Source organism: Oryx dammah, unplaced genomic scaffold (genome assembly GCF_014754425.2).
Source record: "Oryx dammah isolate SB20612 unplaced genomic scaffold, SCBI_Odam_1.1 HiC_scaffold_28, whole genome shotgun sequence".
Classification (NCBI taxonomy): domain Eukaryota; kingdom Metazoa; phylum Chordata; class Mammalia; order Artiodactyla; family Bovidae; genus Oryx; species Oryx dammah.
Genome location: NW_024070212.1, coordinates 87,519,443 through 87,543,138, shown reverse-complemented (window position 1 = coordinate 87,543,138; position 23,696 = coordinate 87,519,443). Strand labels below are relative to the sequence as shown.

The following is a 23,696-nucleotide window of genomic DNA, read 5'->3' as shown; positions in this document are numbered from 1 at the left end:
GTGTGTGTGTGTGTGTGGGTGTGTGTGTGGGGGGGTGTGTGTGGGTGTGGGGTGTGTGTGTGTGGGTGTGTGTGTGTGTTTGGGGTCGGGGGGCGGGGAGGTATTCTCATGTAGCTTGCCATAGTCACTAACCCAGGAGAAGGAAAATGAAAAACCTAAAAGGAATCTACAGAAAAGACAGACAAGATAAAAATTGGTGATCCATATCTAATATTGATTGATTTTGCTATAAAGTGTGGTCCAATTGCCAGACAATTACTGGGATTCTATAAAGCCTACCAGTCATTGTATTCCCTGGTACTTTCAAATAAGAACAGAAGAATCTGTGTAACAGGCTTAGCAGATGCTTCAGAGCAATAAAACATTTTAACTAAGCATAATGTGCTATACTTGACTTTATTTTTAAATAACATGATCTATACAGGTTTCAACTGTTCAAATTCAGTTAAATTTATCAGTTAATAACCATCAAACTTATCTCGTGATAAATAAACTCAGATAAAGGAAGATTTTTTTTCCATTTCTTCATGATATTCTCAGTTCATGCAGAGAAAACAGGATGTGATGATAGCACATGACCTCAGAGTCATTTAGGCCCAAAATCAAATCTCCAGCTACTTGGCTTGGGCCTCAATTTTCTCACATATAAATGGGAGGTGTTAGAGATTGAATTGTGCCTCCCCCTAAGTTTCATATATTGGAGTTCTAACCTCCCAGGACCTCCAAGTGTGGTCTTACTTGGAAAGGAGGTCTTTGGAGAGGTAAGTCAAGTTACAAGGACAACAGTAGGGTGGGTCCTAATCCAATATGATTGGTGACCTGTGGAAAAGGGATATTTGGATCCAGAGAGTCATACAGGGTACACAGGGAGAATGCCACATGAACATGAAGACAGCCATCCACAAGCCAGAGAGAGGTAGGGAGCAGATCCCTCCTGCATGGCCCTCAGGAAGAATCCCCTGCACCACTTTGATTTCAGACTTCCATCTCCATATCTCTTAGACAATATATTTCTGCTGTTTAAGGCATCCAGTTTGTGGTACTGTTACAGGCATCCAAGCAAACTGGGGGCAACAGTGCCTCCCTCAATAGAGTTTTGGTCTAGGGGAGCAGGATGAAGGAAAAGAAAGAGGGTGAAAGAGAAATTTGTGTGATTAAAGGATGATGCTTAATTCTGAATGATTGTAAAGGGTCATACAATCAAGCAAAGACAAAGTAACTTTCATTATGGTGACTATTAGCAACACAGAAATAATCTAAGTAACTGAAAGAAAATTAAATAAAAAATGATTAAAACGGAATATGCCCAATAGTAGTAATGTTTGTGCAAGTTGGTGAATTATACATGATCTTCCCTCTTTTCCCTATATTTTAGGTGATGTATTTTAACATATCAATGTTGAAAGACAAATTTACCTTTAGAAAAAAGGCTATAAAACTTATGTGAGTGTCAAAACTGACTTGGGTTTTTCTATTTTGTTCAATTTTTTACTGAACAACTTATATGTACAGGCCCGAGTTAAGCACTAGAAATAGAAAAGTAAGAAAAAGAAAGTCCCCACCTCAGATTTCACTGTCAAGGTTCTACATAAACCCTCACTTATTCTTTATATCACTCCATATACACAGGGAACACAGTATTTTCCCAAAATTTTAATCTACCATACAAATACTCCAATTCAAAGAGCAAGAGAAAAGCCATGTGTGTGGTCCAGTGCTGACAAAGGCACCAGAAAGTTTTCTTCTAAATCTTGTTCAATCTACCAACCAGCCATTGTAACTTCTCTGATTAAGTCCAGTCATCAAAAACACCACTTGTAGTAGGAATCAACACATCCCTATGTCACAGGACAACATCTAATATTAGAGTAACCTCTACTCAAATTCAAAGCCTTTACACCTCTGAATTCAAGCATGTTTGCATTTGGTGATCGAGCATATGTTGGTAAAACTACTGTTTAGAAGCAATTAATGGTAACCTGGCACATAACATTACGAGGCAGAGACTGGGTAAGCTTGGAGTCTTGATTCTTGGAAGACACATAAGCATGGGCTATGTTATCAATACACATTTGGGGCATAGAGTAAACATTTAAGATCACTAATACACAAAAGTTCATCCCTTTTTGCCTTAAATCTTGAGTCCTCTGTGTTCCAGGAAACTCAGTTTTCCAAATGTATAACCCAAAGTCACTGTTCTTCTACAGTGACGGACAGACTCCACTGACTCAGCTCCTCCAGATTAAGTTCTCGTGCCAGTGGTTCTGCCAAATCCATCCTTTCCTTTCTGTTGTTCCTACCGCTGTTCTATTTCCACTCCCCTCCCTCCATCTTACCAAGCAGTGGACAGGTGAATTTATATATATAAATGAAATATGAAAAACAGAAAAAACCTTGAAGACTAGAATCCATCAGAATTTATTTTCTCTTCCCTCATCTCCATCATTGAGCCTTCCCCTGTGCTTATAGCGCTCCTCTGCCTGGACTGGCCCTGCTGGACCCCTGTTGGTCAGTGTGCTGCTATTTGGAATACCTGTAAAGGTGAGTATGACAAGTTTCACCTCGGGAAAGGTCACATGAAAAACCCTATTAGGGTGATGGAGGGGAGGAGAGTCATGTGTACAGAACACAGTGGGACATACTTCAAGTTCTGGTTAATCGGATGTTGAGCTCCGTGAGTAGCAATCGTGCCGTTTAACTTTCCAGCCCCATCAACCTAGCGTGTAGCAGGTGATCAGAAAATACTGCAATTAAGCGAGTGAATGAATGAATTCATGAATGTGGTTGCTTTGGTTTTCAAAGAAAACCACTGGCCTTCAGGTCAGGCGTCATGCTAAAAGGGGAACATCCACAAGTGCCTTTGAGACTCATCTCCCCTTTTCTGTTCAAAGACATACCATGTTGTGAAGTCCACATTTAAAAGGCATGCGGATGAAGCTGAGAGAGGAAAGATAACAGCTTCTGAAGCCAACTTTCGAGGATTTGGAAAGAAACTCTCACTGTATGGAGAAACTTTATACTTCCTCCATCGATCTCATGGTCCTTCTCCTCCTCAGCAAGTCCCAGGGCGCTTTTCCAATCCCACATTGCTCTGTGCTGAAGCCAAAGCCCAGTTTCCTGCCTCAAAAGGCCCTTTGTTTGGACTCTCTTTCCAAATCAGCGTATCCTGAGCTTGAACCCTCTTGCTTTTGAGAACTTCGATGTCTTGGCAGCAGAAGGCTTTGCCAGCAGGTTTGTGGTCCTCACAGCTTTCAAAAACCTCAATGTGAGGGCATGTCTATAGCTAAAAACTCTTTTCATGAGGGGTGGGGGAGAGCGAGTATTATTTTAAGAGTTGCGAAAACAACTTCAAATTGACTTTTTAGTCTTTAATTGCTACCAGAATACTGAGAACTTCTTGTTCCCTTGTATTTAATTAAGATGATAGTTTTAATCAACTTTCAATGATATTGGTTCATAGGCTCTGCTCAATCTCTTGGGAAGTTTTGCCTCAGAACAGTGGAATGCATTAAAGACACATTTCCAACAGGTTCTCTCCAAATGGGAAAATACCTTCCTTCAGCAAGCGCGGATGGAAAGGTAACTACATCTGTGCAGCTGCTTGATGATTCCCTGGAAGGACTCCAAAGTTTCCCTTTTCACAGATCAGGTAAACCGCCTCTCATCCATTCTCTGTACACTACATCTGCTATACATCCAGGTAATGCTATCTCGTATTCCTTGTGAAGCTTGCCAACTCTGACAGATAAGAGTTTCCAAACAAAAAGATTTTAGGAAGGAGGGTAGAGATTAATGTGGAAGAGCCTACTGTCTGTATCTCCCGATCTTGGGATGCTCTGTCAGACAGGAACTGTTCTTCCCATTTTACAGATGATGAAACTGAAGTTCAGAGAGGTTACAACCCTGGCCTCCACTTATAAGCTAGCAAATGGTGGAGCCAAGAGTTGAGTTCAGAACTGTCCCCAAGGACACATTCTCTTTCCATTATGTCATGTGGCCTTTGAAAGTTTAAAACTTTCTGACTTGAGTTTAAACTGTGGGAACTTCTTAGGATGACTCTCTTCATCTCTTCTCTTATGTCGCAACCCTCTGATAGGATTCAGCAATTCAACATGGATCAAGATATCCAACCAGGAAGCACTGACTAAATGTGGAGTCCTTTATATTTGATGAACTCAGCAAAGCTTAAAGATCATCTCACTCACCTGTCCCATTATGTAGGAAGGAAAAGACCAACAGAACATAAATGACTGAAGGTCACTACCTAGCGTTTCAGCTGGAAGCACTTAAATGAGAGGTGAAAGTTCCCTAAGGCTGGACTAGTAAGGGCACGAGATGTGCAGAAACCAGGCTAGGGATACTCTTTCCCATAGGCAGAGAAGAAGGGGAGGGTGCTTTGAAGAGCAAAGACATGATTCAAGGCCAGAAGGAAGACATCTGCGGGGTGTGTCAAGGGAAAAAAAAAGGCCAATGTGGATGAAGGTGGATGCCACTGAGAATACCTGTGCATTCAAAATAAAGTTGGCAGGAACTACAAACTGTTAACAGCAATGCCTCCAGGGAATGGAATTTGGAGGGATGGTGAGAGGGTTATCCCCTTTTAACATAATCATATTTTTGGAATATTTTTACTATAAGAGTGCATTACTGTGCTTCGCAATGTTATGTTAAGGTTTAAAAGGCTTTGTAGATTATGACACACGGGACCATTATCTGATTTACAGAATAACCAAATCCACAGTGTAAAGGGATGCTTTAAAATAAGGTATTTATTGGATTTAAACTTGAACCTGCACAAGGTAAGGGTTTTATTTGCTCTGGATTCTACTCATCTTCTTAAGAGAGTAAACTTCTCTGAGCCTAGTTTCCCCACCTATGTGATGGGAATGGGCAAGGGGAAACCCTTGATCCTTGGGCCCCTCCACTCCTGCATTTTAAGAATATTCTAAAGGATGGTGACTGTACCAATGGTTAGAACTCAGGCAGAGGAATCACTCAGCTCAATGAAGTTCTTCAGTGCCATGCCGTTTTCAACAACAGTGCACAAGAGCATTCTCCTGAATTGGCCATCCAAACAAGTGGTGATGTCACTTACCCCAGACCCCCCCAGCTCAATTCTGCTACCTCTATACAGTGTCCAGGTTGTATTTCTAGAACTGCTACTGCCCAGTGTCCATTCTAGAAGACTCTAGAAGACTACATCCAATTCATTAGACGCCAACACCAAGCACAGTACTTGGTACATGAAAGGTGCTCAATGGATGTTAGTTGAAGTGATACATCACCACCAATTAGTCAGGGGCTTCTAACTATAAAACTGATTGATACTATTATTAACATTAATAATGACTTACCAGCATGACAACCAAACGTAGCCGATGCTGGGTTAAAATTATAGGAAGGTAGACACTGGGGTTACTTCCTAGTACCTTACCTCTTCATGCCTCAGTTTTATCATCTGTAAAATTCAAGTGATAATCCATTACACAAGGATATCATAAGGATTGAATAAAACACATTAGATGCTCTGTTCTATGAGTTCCTTTCTCTTCTGAATCAGACATTTTGGTACTTCAAGCTCAGCCTTCTCAGAATTATGAGAAGCAAGATTAACCCAGATAAATATCTAAAAAGGTAAACATACAAACTGTGGTGTCTTAGGATATTAAGAGATTGTTTTTAAAAGTTTTTCCAGTGGGTAAAGGCAATGAATCAAATACTTGATGTCATAGCAGAAATAAACAGAACAGTAATATGATAGAAAAGAGCTGAAAGGAGAAAAAAGCCTTCTCTTCCTCCTTCAATGTGAACTTCATGATATTTTACGGAACAGAGAGAGATTTCAGAGGAAATGCCCGGAGAATTCTCCATGCCCCATTTCACAGATGAGGCAACAGAGTCACAGAGAAGGAAAGCTGCTTGGCTTAAGTGATCCAGTAAGTTAACAACAAAGGTAAGACATAAACCCAGATTTCTTAACTCTCCACTTGGGCATCTTTCTCTCAGAGGAGGCTTCTGCTCTGCTCATTCACAGAGCCTCTCCATAGGGCAGTACTAGGATGAAAAAAAAAAAAATCATCCTAAAATATAGCCCTAGCTTTTAGGGTAACTTCAGCTTTTTTTTCTTTTAATGGAAGCTATCGTGGTTAGTAGAAATTCAGTCTGTTGACCAAGTTCAAAACACTATATAAATGTAAAACTTGAACTTAAAATATCTAGCTGCCTTTAGTTAAGTACATACTCCCAATCTCTCAGGTTAATTAATACTTTATTATAGGCTATTACAAACTCTAGCAAGTGAAGGTTTTTTTCCATTCCATCACACTAATTTGCAGGAAGTATGTATTAAGCACCCAGTGTTTAGCTTTATAGTTATACTTAATAATAATTCAGCTATTTATAGAAAGAAGAGATATTGTGCCAGTAGCTGCTTTAAATTGTACAGTATAGGCCACAAAAATTGTATTTTTCTGTTTGCTTCTTGTTTATATTTACCAAAACAGCCTTTTATTGACACTTTCTTCAATGTGTTGACTTTATTAAAAAATTTCAACATTTGTTCTATACAAGGGAGTCATAGTCTATTAAGACAGACTTGTACCAAACTAGAAAACAAGCCAAAAATATTGACATAAAAAAGGTCAATACAAAGTGCTATGATCACCTAAAGAAAAACTAATTCTGCCCAGAGGAAATTAGAAAGGGCTTCACAGACTGGGTGGCATTTGAATTGATTATAAGCGGTGAATAACATGTATGGAACAAATAGAAATGATTTGGTGGGAAAGTTCCTGGAATAGTCACAGAATGGAAACATCTGGGCAAAGGCACAAAGTGGGGATTGGGGAGGATGGGAAGAAAGGGACCAGCAGGTTGGTTGGGGCCAGATTCTAAAGAGCCTCAAATATATACTAAGTCTTAGTGTAGTCAACCAGGGTGGCAGGGTCGGGGCAGGGGGTGGTGGTGGTGGTGGTCAAAAAAATCCCAAAGAGAAAGACCTATGCCATTAAAATTGCAGTTTTGAGAAATTATTCCTATATGGTTAATGCATAAATAATATATGGGAGAGCCTATCCCCCTAGAAATAAAACCTATAAAGGAATGTTTTCAGATCTAGGTATATGAAGAAATTAATTTAAGATGAAATAGAGACTTCCCTGCTTCAGTGGCTAAGACTGCACTCCCAACGCAAAGGGCACAGATTTGATCACTGATCGGGAAACTAGATCCCATATGATGCAAGTAAGATCCAGCACAGCCAAATAAATAAATATTTTTTTAACTAAAGATAAAATGGGATAGAAACAGGGAGAACAGAGGACAGCAGATTCAGACTATGGGTTGCCATTTCCTTCTCCAGGGTATCTTCCCAACCCAAGTATTGAACCTAGGTCTCCCTGTCTGAGCCACCAGGGAAGCCACATGCACATACATTTATATCCATTGTACAAATATGACAGTTTCAAAGCATTTTCCTTATATAAACATGATACCATACTCTTGGTCTCAAGAGCTTCATGAAGTAGGCAAGGAATGAATCATCATCTCCATTCTATCACCCAGCAAAGTTGGGAACACAGCCCAGGATCAGCATGGAGCTGCCTCGTAGACCTCCTGTTTTTAAACTTTCATTTAATGATCAGCTCAAGACACCTGGTCATGTTTTCCCCAAGAATGAATGTGTTTCCCTTCTCATCTTCTTACCCACCCCTTGAGGGAAGAATCCGCCTCTTAGTATTTCTGTTATCTCTTTGTATTTATCTCAATAAATACTGAAGGATAGATAAGATAGCCAGCTGAGTCCCAGGAATGTTCTCATCTGTAGTTTCCCCCAACCACAAAGAATAGTAAATAGGCAATGATCCATTTTCCCATTGGTCCTGTGAGCGCTTCCCATTCATCACCAGTTCACAGCAGACGAACAGCCTCTGCCATGACGCCTATGATCTGAGCTGCCTCCTGCCAGCTGCTCTGCATTCTAAGTGTGAAGGATCTGTACAAAATGGGCTTGCTCTCAGTCCTGTTTAACTTTTCCATGGCTCTGTTTGTCAAAGCTTCATGCCAACTCTGTCAGAAAAAGAAATGCCACAAAACTTCTTTGAGGAAAGGGAAAAAAAGACCTACTTTATACACTTGCTCTTATGCAAATCACACTCCATTCAAATCCCAGCTGAATAGGAGCCCTACAATAGCCTGGGAAATACACAGAGCCTCTAACCCAAGTGTAAGCTGCTGCACTCAAAATGTTGCATTTCTCGGCCTTTTAAACTCCTTTGCAGAAGACCAATAAGAAGAATTAACAATATCATCTGAGGTTGCTATCCCTCTGCATGAAGAGAAGTCATTCCCTTCCTGTACAAAACTGGCAAAGTATTCCCAAGGCTTCTGCCCTTTTCATCTGAAGTTCTGCAGAACTGGAGTTGGGAAGCTCTGTGACATAGTTTCAAATAAAATGGATACATGGTCCAAGCTACCAGCTCCAAGTAGATTCTAGCAAAGCAGTTCCCCTGGAATCTCAGTAAACAATCTCTGCTAGTGATGAACTAGCTAAATTATTAATATACCACCCACCAAAAAGAGTTGAGACAGGTAGGGCTAACCAGGTTCTGAGAAAACTGAAATGAACTCTGCATCCTCCTCCATAGGTTGCTGTGAAATTCAAGGTTAACCAGCCCCTTGCATGACTGCCTGCAATGGAGATAGATGTTCTTTAGTTCATGCCCTTCCCACTTCCAGGCCAGAGGTTTTTGAGTCTAATCTCTATCTTCCAGGAATTTAGAAAGAAACAAATAGTAAAAAGTGGGCAAAATGCTTTAACCCCCAAATAACACTTGACTACTTCACAAGGCCTGGTCATTTCACTTTAAAACTTCCTGGCTGGCTTGCTGGCTCTTCATATGCTTATTATTGAAAATAGCAGCCAGTGCAAATTTTAATGCCAGTCCTCACCATGGGAGGAAAGAGTCCACATAGGTGTTGGCTGGTTCTTATCCCAGGGGTTCCACCATTTTCTAGATACAGGATCCTCAAAAGCTCCTCGACCTCTCCTCTCCCAAGGGCAACTGCCACATCTATAAAATCAGTTACAGTAATATCTTCCCTTCACCGTTGTAGACTTTGATGAGATATGGGAATGTGCTCGACTATAGTGGAAGGGTTCAAAAATGTTCCTTTCCCAGCCTTTTTCATGTTGACATCTGGAAAATGACCTCCTCAGTAGGGTGGTTTGGATATATTTTTTCTGTGGGCTTTTCAGGGCTGGGAAGCTTAAGAGCTAGAATGAGAAAAATGAACTGAGGCAAGAAAGAATATTTACATTCAAATTATCTAATGCACACATTATCATTTGGTAGCACTATTCAGTGAAAGGTATTATTAATTAATAATAAGTGTTTGGATTTCACAGCAGAGGCCAACACAGCTACAAACAACCAATTTAAAGCAAAATTATAATTAAAGTTCTGCAACTTCATCAGTTGGCCTTTGGAAAATTAAACCTAAAATCAAGAGGGCTTATTTTCCCCTGAGATTGAAAGCTCTGTATTTTGAATGCTTTGACCCAAGAAGTATACTTTAATTTCCCAGCCAGCCCCAGAGAAGTCTGCATTCACACCATGCCTACAGTACAGACCATCCAAAGAGTGGGACTATCATCCTTCCTTCTGTGTCACTGGAGCCACTCTCTTTAAACAGTTAAATGAGAAGCCTGCTAAACACAAGATTCCAGTACAGTAGCCTTCCTATTTGGGGGAGACTTCCGAGACTTCTGGGGCTTCCCTGGCGGCTCAGATGGTAAAGAATCTGCTGGCGATACGGGAGGCCTGGGTTCAATCCCTGGGTTGGGAAGGGAGAAGGGCATAGCTACCCACTCTAGTATTCTTGCCTGGAGAATCCCATGGACAGAGAAGCCTGGTGGGCTACAGTCCATAGGGTCACAAAGAGTCAGACACGACTGAAGAGACTTAGCACGTTCTGGTGGGTCCCTGAAACTGTGGACAGTACTGAATAATATAAGTACCAAGGATTTTCCTGTATGTACATACCCTTGCTATGAGAAAGTTTAATTTACAAATTTTGCACAGGAAGAAATTAAAAACAATTATGATAATAATACTACAATAAAAGTTATGTGAATGTGGTCTCTCTCTTTCAAAATATCTGCTTGTACTGTAGCCACCCTTTTTTTTGCAATGATGTAAGATGATACAATACCTACATGATAAGATAAAGTTCGACACAGTATTAAGCTACTATTGACCTTCTGATCTTACGTCAGGAGCAGGACCATCTGAGTCGGCTGATTGTGGATCGTCAAGACATAACAACATGGATGGCTGGAGGTCAGTAGCAGCCCATGTTGACAGCTGGGGGTCCTGGTGAGAGATCTGATCACACCACTCAAACTGTGTGCAAGTTGAAACTTTTGAGTTATTTCTGGAATTTTCCACCTAATATTTTCAGACCAAGGGTAACTGAAAACATGGAAAAGGAAACAGCAGATTAAAGGAGGACTACTAGAAATTGGTGACACCTTTGGAAATATTTTTAAATCTCAGCCTGCCAGAAGTTCCTCCCTTTGCTAGCAATACAAGCGGCTGCTTCAAAAGAAGACACTAGGCATTTAATTAGTGTCCACTATCCACAGAGCTGCCTGTCCATCTAGAATGTTCAACATTTTCACCACCAAAGATCCCTTGTCCTTCTTCCATGACTCTCTATGACATCTTTATTTACCAGGTAAACTACGTGTAAGTCATTTGTCTGCTTCTGTTAATCAAAGCATGGGAAGTGCCAATCACGTCTCCTAATGAGTGGAAATAACCAGCAAGACCAGAGTGATCCGCCAGGTGTCATTCCACCCTCAAATCACAAGCATAGAAAGCCAGCACTTTGACCAGTCCGGGCAGAGGCCGATGCTCTCAGTTAACCTAGGTAAGTTAATCATTGAAAAATGTACAGTACATGTTAGATATTTCTGAAGTTCTAAAAAGCACACGAGATGTCCTGTGATTGCCCTAGTAGACCCTGATGGGTCCAGAGAACCCACGGTAAAGATCACAAGACTAATTCATCTTGGACAAGTCTTCATGTGTTACTGACGTGAAAGTTGGTAGGGAACAGTGGGGAAAACTTGAGCTTCAGAAATAGAACAAAAGCAGGAGAGCCTATTGTTTAAGAATGGCCTCATGAGACGGACTTCTCAGGTCTGACCCCAACTCAAACTCACCTGCTCATAACTTTTGTTAAGTTATTTCTAATATCTCTGAATCTCAATTCTGTGAATGCAGATAATAGTAATAAAGACTTCATAGGCACATTGGGAGGATTAAATAAGAGAATGCCTGCACCCTGTGTAGCCCAGTGAGAGGCACATACTTGTACTCAGTAAATGTTAGCAAATGTCATTATTTAGTCAGGCTTAAGTCCAAACCCCAGACCTAACACTTATTAGTTGTGTGAACTTGGGCAAATAATTTACCCTCTCTGAGTTGCAAAACCAGTTATTGACATCTACCTTATTCTGTGATTGGAAAGATCAAGTGAAATATCATCTAAAGTTCCTAATATTCAAGGTTGAGTGCCTTTTCCTCACCCTCTTGACTTGTATGTGGTCTAATTTTTCATTAACTTATAGCTTAATCTGCACTGTAATTTTCAGTTCCAACCAATTTCTAAAGATTTGTCCTTGTGTCTTATACTCTAATATCACCCAGTGTCCAGCACATAAATCTAAAAGATGGACTGTAATTTTAGTTTCTGAGAGGCAATCACGTATACAGGTGTATCTCCAGTGGTGAAAGGATGGGAAAAGAGAAATCAGTCTTATCAGGACCTACAATTCTATTTCACGGTCTTAAAAATATCATAAAGCAAATCCAATCTAAAATATAGATTCCAATATTTGTACTTTTAACTGCTTTCAGGGTACTCTGAAGATCCAAGGCTGCTTTTCATTTTACTGAAGCAGGAATCTGCTTGTCACACTCTAGTTTCTGGAAGTATGTTACTCAGTGGATGAGTGGGTCTAGCTGACCACCCAGCTATTTCTCAAGCAGTTTTATTATTCTCCATTCACTCATCTTAAACCCAGTGACCCTGCTAAACTGGTTGAAAACTTTCTTTGTGAAAAATTCTCTGACAAACAAAGCAACACTATAGTGTTTTCATAAATATGTTAATTCCAAAAGTCTTCAGTAAAACGTTTGCATTTTTTCCATATATATCTTAATTAATTTTAAGACACCTCTATTGATAAAATGGTACAGCCACTATGGAAAATAGTTTGGCAGTTCCTCAGAAAGTTAAAGATAGAGTTACTATATCATCCTGCATATCTATTCCCAGGTAAATATACCCATGAGTACTGAAATTCTGTGTCTATACAAAAATCTGTATATGAACGTTTATAACAGCACTATTCATAAGAGCCAAAAAGGGTAAATAACCCAATGCTCTAGCAACCAATAGATGTATAAACCAAATGTGGTATGTCCATATAATGGAATATTGCTGCTGCTGCTAAATTGCTTCAGTTGTATCCAATTCTGTGCAACCCCACAGATGGCAGCCCACCAGGCTCCCCTGTCCCTGAGATTCTCCAGGCAAGAACACTGGAGTGGGTTGGCATTTCCTTCTCTACTCTATAATGTGGGCTATTATTTCTCTAGCAAGATCCAGCTCCATGCCCTCAGGCAAATTCACTGCTTTTCCTTGTGCAGCTATAGCCCCTCCCTTACCACTCCCAAGCCACTGGGACTAAATGTGTGAAATTATTAAAAAGTCTGTACCCATTTCCAATCTGGGAATTTTTGAAGTGCAAGGAACCCTACCACCCGACCCAAACCGAGGGGAAGAAGGGATGGAGGAGGGTTACACATAGTGGATGCTCAGGAAACAACTGCAGAAGATAAGACATACTTGAAAGATAGGTATAAACATAAAAATTAAATAGATTCTCTAGAAATTATACAGATTGATGTCACAAACTAACTTGGAGGCCAGATATAAAGAAACCATCAATGAGAACAGCTTCCTTCATGTCAATAATCATGTGTATTACATGCTTTAAGGACACATAAACAGGAACCGAAGCATACTGCTTATTATGACAAGGTGCTTACCCTGATTTGCATTTCTCTGCAAAACTCTCTAGGCATATAATTTTGTTAATTTGTGACAAACCTCAAAAACACACTTCCCACCAATACTCTGATTGCAATGTATAGTTTAAAAGCACACAGAAATCATCAAGCTCCTTTCATAAGTCGCCAGTTGGATCTCATGTGTGTTGTTTGGTTCAGTTTGTTTTAAATTTGGGAATTTTAATGCGGATCATCATTTATAATTTAACTTGGACTTAAGGGAAGAATAGTTTCACAAGGATGTCAGACAAGCTGACCTAGCCTTCTTTTGAATATGGGGACCACCAACTCATGCATGACCTTGAGGAAATTATTTCATCTGAGACTCAGTTTCCTCCTCAGTCAAAAGCAAACACTTTGAAAACATTGGCTTCTCTTTCTCCTTTCCTGAGACAGGTCATTTGAAAAAGACGGTGCCTGTTCAAGTTCAAATCAGTTGGCAGCTGATCTTTGGTAATAAGCACTTTCTAGAACAAGGGCCAGAAGAAAAGCGATATCTGCCTAGTCCAAATCTGCACCACGTGTCTCTAGCCTCACTCAACCATCACCCTCTGATTTGGATTAAAAGTTAAACCTGTTTGTCTTGTTCCTCTTTTAATTGACCCAGGCAAGAGAAAAATGAGAATAGTGCTCTCTGGAGAACCACCTCATATATGATACCAAGTTTCAAACTGACAAGGACACACCAGAAAAGCAAAATGGCAAAAAGGCACTGGTTCTAGGCCCTGCTCCTTTGTCACTGGACAACTACTAACCAGTCCCAGCCTCCACGTCTTCCTATGTGAAGAGCACCGACTAGGACGTGGTGACAGAGACAATCGCAGCTGGCGAATGCCCAGCGCCATGCACTCCACCAGGCATCACCTCGCAGGTCCACAATGCATACCATCCCATTTCACATACCATCCCATTTCTCCGAGAAAACAGAGACCTCAGAGACAGCCACAACTTGCGCAAGGGTGTACAGCTTATAACTCCCACCTGTCTGTCTCCAAAGCCTGTGCTTCCTCCTCAGGTCTCCTACCTGTCCCCTGTTCAAAGAGGCCTACTTTTCTGACTGAGATAGAAAAATGATCTCAGTATTGTTGGTAATGAAATCCTCAAGGGACTTTCAAATTCTAAAGCGTCCACAAATCTAGGCGCTGAAAAATTGCTCTGATGGAATTTTCTTTAGGTCCACAGAGAGACTTGTCAGCACAGGCCAAGCTGTTCCACAGCTATCTCTATATAACTCTGTCCCCTTTACTGCAATATGATCCTTGCATTAAGACTCATATTTGTGTCCTATATTGGGACTTCCCTAGTGGTCCAGTGGTTAACACTTTGCCTCCCAGTGCAGAGGGTTCAATCCTTGGTTGGGGAGATAAGATCCCACATGCCTTCCGGTCAAAGAACTAAGACATAAAACAGAAGTTATATTGGGCCTACAGAACACATTTGTGCATATGTGCACCCAATAAAATGGACATAAATGAAATGGAATGGAATAGAAAGAGGGAGCCTTCATGGCATAAACTGCATTGGAAAGTGAGCAGCAAGGTAAGCTGACAAGAGTTCTGGAAAATTGGTGCTCTTGTTCAAGTTACTTAACTTCTCTGAACTGCAGTTTCCTCCTCTCTAAATGGATCTAATATCTATAGCACATGGTTGGCATGAACAATGAATATAATCACTGTCACAGTTATTCCCTTCCTCAAGAGACATGGAGAATGCCCTGGATGACAAGCATTTCAATTATTTTCAAACATGGCTGCTCTTTTTAGTTATATTTTTTCCCCCTGGGCTTTCAAAAGACACATAAAAGAGTTGACCCTGAAACAGGCCCTTTGTCCAAAATTCCTCCCAACCTTCCTAAGGTGTATCTGTCTTTCCCTTCAAGTGATATGGCCATGTCACTTCAAGAGGAGAAGAAAGTAACCACCAACACTCTTGAGGTTCCCACACACTGACTTTCCCCAAACCTGCTCTCCTCTGGTTAATGGAAAACATTTGTATTCCCTGTCTGGCTTTTTCTTAGATTTTCTTCACAATTGTTTCCCCTAATATATTTCAGGTAACTTTGCAACCAAAACATTAAGAAAGATTTCACAGAACCACTGAGGAGTAAGAACAGTGGGAAGGAAAGGAAAATTCTATTACTATGAATAATAATAGCCACATACTACCCAATAATGACTTGGTGCTTTTAAACTTTTCCAAGTAGTTTCAGATTTATGATATCATCTAAGCTGCACCATACATGAGTGTCATGAGGTTTGCTTTTGTATTTTACAGATGAGGAAACTGAGGCCTGAAAGATTAAACAGTTTTTGCCCAAGTCACATGTGTAGAGGACATTCTGTCAGGATTTGAACCCAGCTCTGGGTGAATCCAAAGCTTGTACTGTTTCTCCAGTACTCTGCCAAGCTAATTTTGGTTTTTTAAAGGCTCTCTTTAGAAATCTAATTCATTCATTTTACTTTTTACTCACACACAACAAACTTCAATATCTCAAAAGAAAATATTTATAGAGTTTACACTTCATTTATCCAAAGCGGTTACTTAGCCTTCAATAAGTACACTACCAAGAACTCAGTTTAAATAAAAATCCAAGATTCTCAGCAACTAGGAGACACCACCAAGCCCTGGATGGGGAAGATTCCCTGGAGTAGGAAATAACAACCCACTCCAGTATTCTTGCTGGAGAATCCCATGGACAGAGGAGCCTGGTGGGCTACAGTCCAGGGGGTTTCATAGAGTTGGACCCTTTCACATTCACCAAGTCCTCACACTAAAAATCAGAGGAGACTTTCAGGCAAGCACCCAGCGGTAATTTTTCCTTTTGAAGTCTTGAATATCTTTTTCTTAATTTTATTGGAGTATAGTTGGTTTACAATATTGTGCTAGTTTCAGGGGTACAGCAAAGTGATTCAGTTATACATATACACATATTCATTTTTTAGATTCTTTTCTTATATAGGTTATCACATTATTTTATCATGATATCCTGAGTTTCCTGTCCTGAATAGTAGGTCCTTGTTGGTTATCTTTCTTATATATTATAGTGTATCTATAGGTTCATCCCAAGCTCCTGCTTTGTCCCGCCTTGTGCTGCCCAGACGTTTCCCCTTTGGTAACCATAAGTTTGTTTTCAACATCTGCAAGTCTGTTTCTGTTTTGTCAAGAAGTTCATTTGTATCATTTTTTTTAATTAGATTCCACATATGAGAGATATCCTATGTTATTTGTCTTTGTCTGACTCACTTAGGATGGTCATCTCTAGGTGTCTTAAACATTTTTATTGGAAAAGACAGGTGTACTGACCACAAACAGGAAAAAAAAAATACAGACCATCTAACAATTTAAAAAGTGCCAGAATATTTAATCCTTCTCTATAAACCAATAGCTTTTTCTCAATCGCCATTAAGACACTAGCTATTAAACAACACAGTGATTCTCAAATTTAGCCTGATAAGAATCACTAGAAGCTTTTACGAAACACAGAATCCTAGGCCGTGGTCCAGAGCATACTGAATTTGAATCTTCTGGAAAGAAGCCTGAGAATCTGTATTTCACACCAGACAGGTGTTCTTATTAGCTGAGGCTATGAAGTACTGAATCCTGAATAGCAGGAATCCTGAAAGTTATCACTCCGCAAATAATGTGTACCATGTTGAACTGATACCCAGGGTAGTGAGTCTCCATTAATAAAACTTTTTAAACTGGGAAGTAGCCCCAGGGGGTTGGCATTATTAATATCATGCTATGCACAACAGGGCTTGCCAGTCCAAACAACTGCATAGGAAGTGGAAAAGAAAGAATGTCAAATTGACAGGAGATCAATAGCGTTAAACGTGGAAGAGGCTGCCAACCCTGACTTTAACAGTCTCCTACAAAGGCAGCTATACCACTACGGTATATATCAAGTACAAGAGAAAGGGATGAAAGAGCTAAGAGGAAAGAAAAAACTAGCCAATCCAGACAATGAAGAAATAAACGTTTTCAACTGTCCTAGAAGAGTCAGCAGGGCTTACCTATGAAATGGAGGCTCCCTTCTCATTTCAATCAGTGCAGAATGCTTCTTGGCTGGAAGGTTCACTAGTTATTAAGTGAAAATCTATTTCTAAATTCTTTGGTTTATGTGGTAGATTAAGTTATCAAAGTCTGCTGCATTATCAAAAACACATACTTAGTGACTATAATAGCAGAGTTAAAAAAAAAAATCGAAGGGAAAAACCTGTTGGGCTTGCTTCCTTGTTCGTTTGTAATTCCTATAAATTTTAGGAAGCAGGTGAAAGGACACATCTGGCCAGGAAAAAAATCTAGCCAGTTTCTCAGCATATTGGATGAACTCTAAGAAAAGACAACGCTCTTTATCCCTCCGGAATGAACCCCAATTCAAGCTAATTGTCAGCAATACTTTTTTGATACAAAAACATAAAAATTCAACTGTTGATAAATAATCAATGAGAAGCAATTTCTGGGTTTCTACACCAGTTATCTATCAGCACAGATTCATAAAATCGTTAGTGCTAGAAGGGGTCTGAAAGATGATCTAATCCCTTTCCTTTGTGATCATAATCAAGAAATCAGGCCCACAAAATTCAAGGGAATGTTCTCAAAGTCACACAGCAACACGGCGATACAAGACCAGAGCTCCTATTCCTAGGCCCTTATTCTTGTGACTTCCTGAGCTAATATACAACCAAGAGCTAAGTAGAGCGCAAGCATCAGGTACCAGATAGACATTCAATGAATCCAAGTGTCATTCCTCTCTACTAGAAATCAGTCCTGGAATGTCACAAGGCAGCTTTTGACATTAGACATCATCCCGCCCAACCAGTCATTTCACTGTTGGAAAAAAACTGAGACCCATTAAAAACTAACTTGCCACAACCACGCAACTAGCTGCTGGCACTGGCCACCCTGGAACCTGAACTTCTGGCTCCACGTCTCCCATCTTCTTCACTACATCATATTGCCTCCCTCTCACTAGTAAAAGTGAAGAGTTTAATAATAATACATGATAATTTTATTTATCCCATAGACTGAACCAGTTCTAGAATTTTGTTTCAGCCATTTAACTGCAAATCAAGAAGTGTCCAAAAACATTCTAGCACCACTAAGTTACTAGCATAGTTGCTGACTATCCAAATTCACTATTTTTACCCATTTGAGTTTCTTTCTCTTTGCTTCACTAACCGTGTTTCCTGGTAAGGAATGGCACAGGAGCCAAGCCTTTCAAACCAAACCTGCCTGAGCACCTGCTCCTTCAAAGATCTCCCACCCCCACCATAAACTCAGTTACCCCACCTTCTAGGATCAAAAGTCAAAGGAAGGAACAGTCTTCAAACTACCGCATAACTGCACTCATTTCACATGCTAGCAAAGTAATGCTCAAAATTCTGAACAAAGAACCTTCTCTAAAGCATGATCAGAATATACTGTGAAGATGTGATGGCTCAAAATACTGCTAAATTTTAGGGATTGCCTTCTCAGCTAAAGTTTAGATCAACAATGAATGAAAATCATCTGTCTTCAACCTACTAGGCCAGTGTGAACTTCTCCTTTTGGACGTGGATGCTTTGTGGTCTTTCCTATAATATTGTTTTTGAGTTTTTGTTTCATGGTCTCATCTACCTATGATTCTGAGACAGAGCATATAAACATAGCCACAAAAGCTTCATATAGGGGTCTGGGTTATAAATCCTTTGCATTTGCCCAAGTATCGAGAGATGACAAATAATTTTCACATCCAATATTTCCTCTGATACTCATGGCAACGTAATGCAGTGGCTACTCTGATCACCATCTCACAGATGGGCTCACTGACCTCAGGGGATGAAGGCCCTTGAACAGAGCCCTTGACAAAAAGCTAGACCTGTCTAACTCTGCCCACTTATCAAAATGCATGGGCTGGGAGGAGGCAGTCAGTAAATACCTGGGGAGAGAGACGAGGAAGAGATGAGATGAAGCAGAGAAGCTCCACATAGATTTACCAGATTTGCACATTTGCACTACAGGTATGCACTGCTGTTTGTGCTTTCTTTGGAACCACTGTCTCATAGGGTAAAAAAGCACCCTCAAAATTTGGGAATAACTCAGTGTTAGAACAGCCCCAAATCAAAGCAATGCCTTAGGGCAATGAGACCATATCATTGACCAGAAGAGCTGAACCGCCTTTATCCATCTGTTTCATTGCTAATAATTAGCTGGAAAATGTGGAGGGGCACTGTGTGTGTGTGTTAGTTGCTCAGTGTGTCCAACTTTTTGCAACCCCATAGACGGTAGCTCACCAGGCTCCTTCTGTCCATGAGATTTCCCACTCAAGAATACTGGAGTGGGTTGACATTTTCTTCTCCAGGGGATCTTCCCAACCCAGGGATCGAACCCCTGTCTCCTGCATTGCAGGCAGATTCTTTACCAACTGAACCACCAGAGAAATCCTGGCTTTCTACCAACAGAGCTTTAAAAATTTTCTAATAATCTGAGTTTTAGGATTCTTCTGATGAGGGAAGGGGGATGGACTCCAGTCAAGCCCGCTGGGATCAACTCAAATTGACTTGTGTTAATCTCAGTTTTCTCATCTATAAAATGGAGATAGTCTCTTCATCAGTTGCAGTGAAAAAGTACATAAACTAATTTACTTGACAAAGAGTCTAATAGAGCTTAGCTAGAAAAGATGCTCCTTCCTCCTTGTATGGGAATTGTCTCTACTGCTCTCTTGTAAGCTGGTACAGCAAAAACAATACTTGTATTAAAAAAACAGAAGGCCATCCATATTATGCAACCAAAAGAAAAACAAAATCTATTTCAGAAAAACTACTATGCAAAGATTCATAACCATATTTATAAGCAATAATTGGCAAAGATAGCTATTTTCTGAGATATAAACTCCCACAGGTGATTCTCTGACACCAGATTCCTTTCACCCTCAAAGGCGAGTGGACTTCTATTCTTTCACCAAGAATTTTACATTCCAAAAAGGCAACAACACGTATATTGCACATTGCGTCTTATTTTTTTCCAGACACAAGAAAAGGAATCTTGGTGTATATTCCTGTGAGAGAATAAACAGAAAACTGTGTCTCCCTTTGTCATATACTAGGGCTTTGTAATCCAGACCACATGATCAATAGACTACATAAAAATTAAATCATGACTGACAGTCCCAGGCAAAAAGTGAACCAAGTAAAAACAATTTTTTAGGACTGTGATGTGTGGAATATTAAAATCACATGTTGTGTTAATAATTTTCTTTTGGAAGTCAAAGGGAGTTCTCCTGCATAAATTTCCCAAGTAAATGTTTCCCTTGCAGTGTTTCCTATTATAGGAGGTCAAGACGCATCAAATTAGTGATATTGTGATTTGGTCTATGCACAAGGGATATGCACACATTTTAAATGACTTGGTTGACATGATGTTAATGGCAAGGCATATACCCTTAAAACAGAGAGCTGTGTGATTCTTATGGTAAAATAAAAGATTCTATTATCTTATAAACATTTTTTACAGTAAACAAAACCATTTGCTGGAACGGGCCAAGAGTAAATAAACTTAACAAACAGCTAGGTATAGAATATTAGCTTTGGAAGGGACACGAGGAGATTCGGGACAGATGAAGAGCTGAAATGCACAATGTACACCTTACTCACACCTTCAATGCACAACAGTATCTTGAGATTTGTGTGTCCCTGGCTAAACTATAGGTGTGTCTTTCTGCAAATTTCTTCATACTTTTTCCTTTGATAAGACACACTATCTCTTGGGATTGCCTTCTGAAATCAGAGTGGAAAGCAGAGGGAAGGGTAACAAAACTGTCTGAGCTCTGCTTCCCTAACCACCAAGTAGGAGATAGGAGGGTACATGGCAACAGACAGTCTAGAAAGAGTTCACCCTTCCACCAACAAAACACACCAGTAAAGACTGGAAGCCCCAGATAAGTTTACAGCAAACAGCTTCAGTGTGTTTCTGGGGTTCCTGGTACTCCCCCAGGACCAGGGAGGATCTCTTAAAACTTCAATAGCTTGGCAAGGAGACTTTAAGCACTAGTCTCCCCACTGTGCATAAGTCAGTTGCCTTCAGGAAGGTGGGCCCCCCAGTGACAATTCCTTTACATAACATCTTAATGTTGAATTTATATGAAGAGGTGAAAATGGGATTTGCCACCTTTCCACAGGTACCATTCTCCCCTTCCACAGAGTACAACTGACCTTCAGCTGTCTCTGTGTATCTAAAGGAGGCCATTCTTCCATTTAAACTCCAAGAGTCTCTTCTTTCTTTGACTCTGAAAATTCACTATGGACAGTCAAGCCAAGGACAGATGGACCTCAGTAAGGACCCTGCTACAGAGTCATGAACACAGGGACCTGGGACTCCAGCCCAAGAAGTCTCTGGTTTGCACACTCTGCGTGCACAAATCCAATTCAAAGGGGACTTGAACCTCCTGTGCAGGAGTTCTATTTTAAGGGAATGAAATTGGGAACACAGATGTTTCTTCAGTTAACAGAGTTGGCAGAACAGCCCCTGGACCAGATCCGAGTTCTTAATGCAGGAAGGGGCCTCAGAGAGCAACTAGTTCAACCCACTCACTCAATTGATAAGGAAACTGAGGCCAAAGAGGCAGTTAGGTGGTACACTCAGCAAGTGGCAGAGTGGCCCTGTTCTGATGTCAAGTCCTGCACGCTTTCCATTTCACCATAATTAGCTTAAAAAAAAAAATCTAAGCTGACTTCAACCTTGGAACTCCTGTAGATTCGTGTCAATAGCCACCCCTCGCCCCGGGGGCAGTTCATAAATCCTCCTGACCCTCCCACCCCACGCCCTATACTCCTTCTAGCTGTGACTTTCAAATAGTTTGGAAAACAGAAGCAAGCTACTGCCTCAACCTTTCGGGAGTACAATTAATGTTGGTCCCAATGCAGGACGGTGGCTACTTTTCCCAGTGCCTCAGTTTCCTCACTGGTGAAATGGACCTCCTCGCTCGTACTGCACCGAGTCACCGAGAGGGCCAGTCAAAACTAATACCTGGTACACAGTAGGCGCTTTAAAAGTGACTGCTGGGTAGGCACCACGCATCAAGCCCCTCGAGAGTACCCTCCCAACCCCTGGGGGGCGTTTAGGAGAGTGAAAGCAAGTGAAAAGGCCAGGGCAGTCTCAGCGGAAGGGCTGAATGTTTACACTCGGCCGGGAGAAGGTAGCGCTCTCCAGGCGGGAGCCCGGCGCTCCGGGAGATCCATCTTACTTGGATGGATGTCCAACCAGCTCTACGCCGGCTCCGGGTCCCGGTTCCATCGACTTCCCCTTTCCTAGCGGGACGAGCCCACTCTTTCAGTGGGATTTTGCCCGGGTTTCCAACTGCAGCTCGGCTTTTAGGATTCGGTGTCCAAGTGGCCCGCGAAAGCCTACAGCGCTCCCGACGCTTCTCTACAGGCCGGGGAGGCGGCGGGAACCGAGAGGGCGGGGACCCGGGGGCCGAGAGCCGCGCGAACGCTCCCCGAGAAGCCTGCAGGAGCCCCCGAGGCGGACTGCGCGGCGCGGCCGGGAGACGCCGCCCCGCGCGCAGCCCGACTCGGGCTGGGACGCGCGCCGGGCGCCGAGGGCCCGAGGGACAGAGGGGCCGGGCTCACCCATGAAGAGGCAGAAGAGGTCCAGGCAGATGAGCAGCACCCGCTTGCTGCCTCCTTTCCTCGGGTTGTTGTTGAGCGCCGGGCTGCCGCCGTTCTTGCTCTCTGCGACGATCGCCTTGTCGTACTTGTAGTTTTGCATGGCGCTGGTCAAGACGCCCGGCGACAGCAAGCACACACCCAGACGCCCTGGTCGCCTCCCGGCCGAGGCTGCTCGGGGCGCGGCGGGAGAGTGCGGCCCCGCTGCCCGCTTCCAAAGGCAGGCGGTGGTGCTTTCTGCTCCCCCTGGAGCTCCTCTGTTTTTCCTGTCTCAACCCCGAATCGTTCGAAAGTCCAGGGTGAAAAGAGCCAACTTCTCGAGGGGAAAGTTCTGCAGCGCTGTACTGCTTGCAACGCGCGGAGCTGGCGTGTCTGTGCGCGAAGCCGCGAGTGGGCAGCTCGGGCGCTCGGCCACCTTTCTCCGCGCCTGGTTGCTTAATGAATGGGAGCTGCGCGGAGCGGAGCTGAGCGGAGCCCAGCCACCCTCGAGCGCTGAGACTCCAACTTTCCTCCTCCTCCTCCTCTTTCTGCTGCTGCTGCTGCCGCCGCGGCTGCCGCTGTGATCACCAGGGTTTGTTTTCAGCACTTTTATTGCACGAGGTCCTTTTAAAAAAGAGAGAGGGAAAGAGAAGGACCTCCTTACTTGGCTCAGAAGGGATTCTGAAAGCACAGCCCCTTCCTTAAGCAGCCTAAGACGTAGGATAATTAAGGCCACATTTCCCCCCACCCCCTTCCAAAAAAAAAAAAAAATCCTAAAAGGAAAAGTTACTCTCAAACCAGAGAATCCGGGAGCCCCTAGCGTTCAGAAACACTGAACTGTCACAAAAGGAGGGGGGAAAAAAAGTATAAAAAGAAACATTTTCTTGCTGGCCTTGGGTCAGGCGAAAGTTTAGGCTGTACAGCTCAAAAG

The 23,696-nt window shown here is 41.8% G+C and overlaps 1 protein-coding gene across 2 annotated transcripts in view; it reads right to left on the bottom strand.

Annotated features, from left to right (window-relative positions):
* The window catches only part of PLPP3 (phospholipid phosphatase 3), a 92,287-nt gene extending 68,751 nt beyond the window's left edge, over positions 1-23,536 (bottom strand). The window contains exon 1 of one of the 2 annotated variants that reach the window (XM_040231057.1): positions 22,751-23,536. In XM_040231057.1, the coding sequence (XP_040086991.1) occupies positions 22,751-22,889 (139 nt within the window). In that variant the 5' untranslated portion in view covers positions 22,890-23,536. The remainder of the gene's footprint in view (positions 1-22,750) is intronic. The other variant, XM_040231058.1, reaches the window with a different exon arrangement.
* Positions 23,537-23,696: the final 160 nt, after the last annotated feature.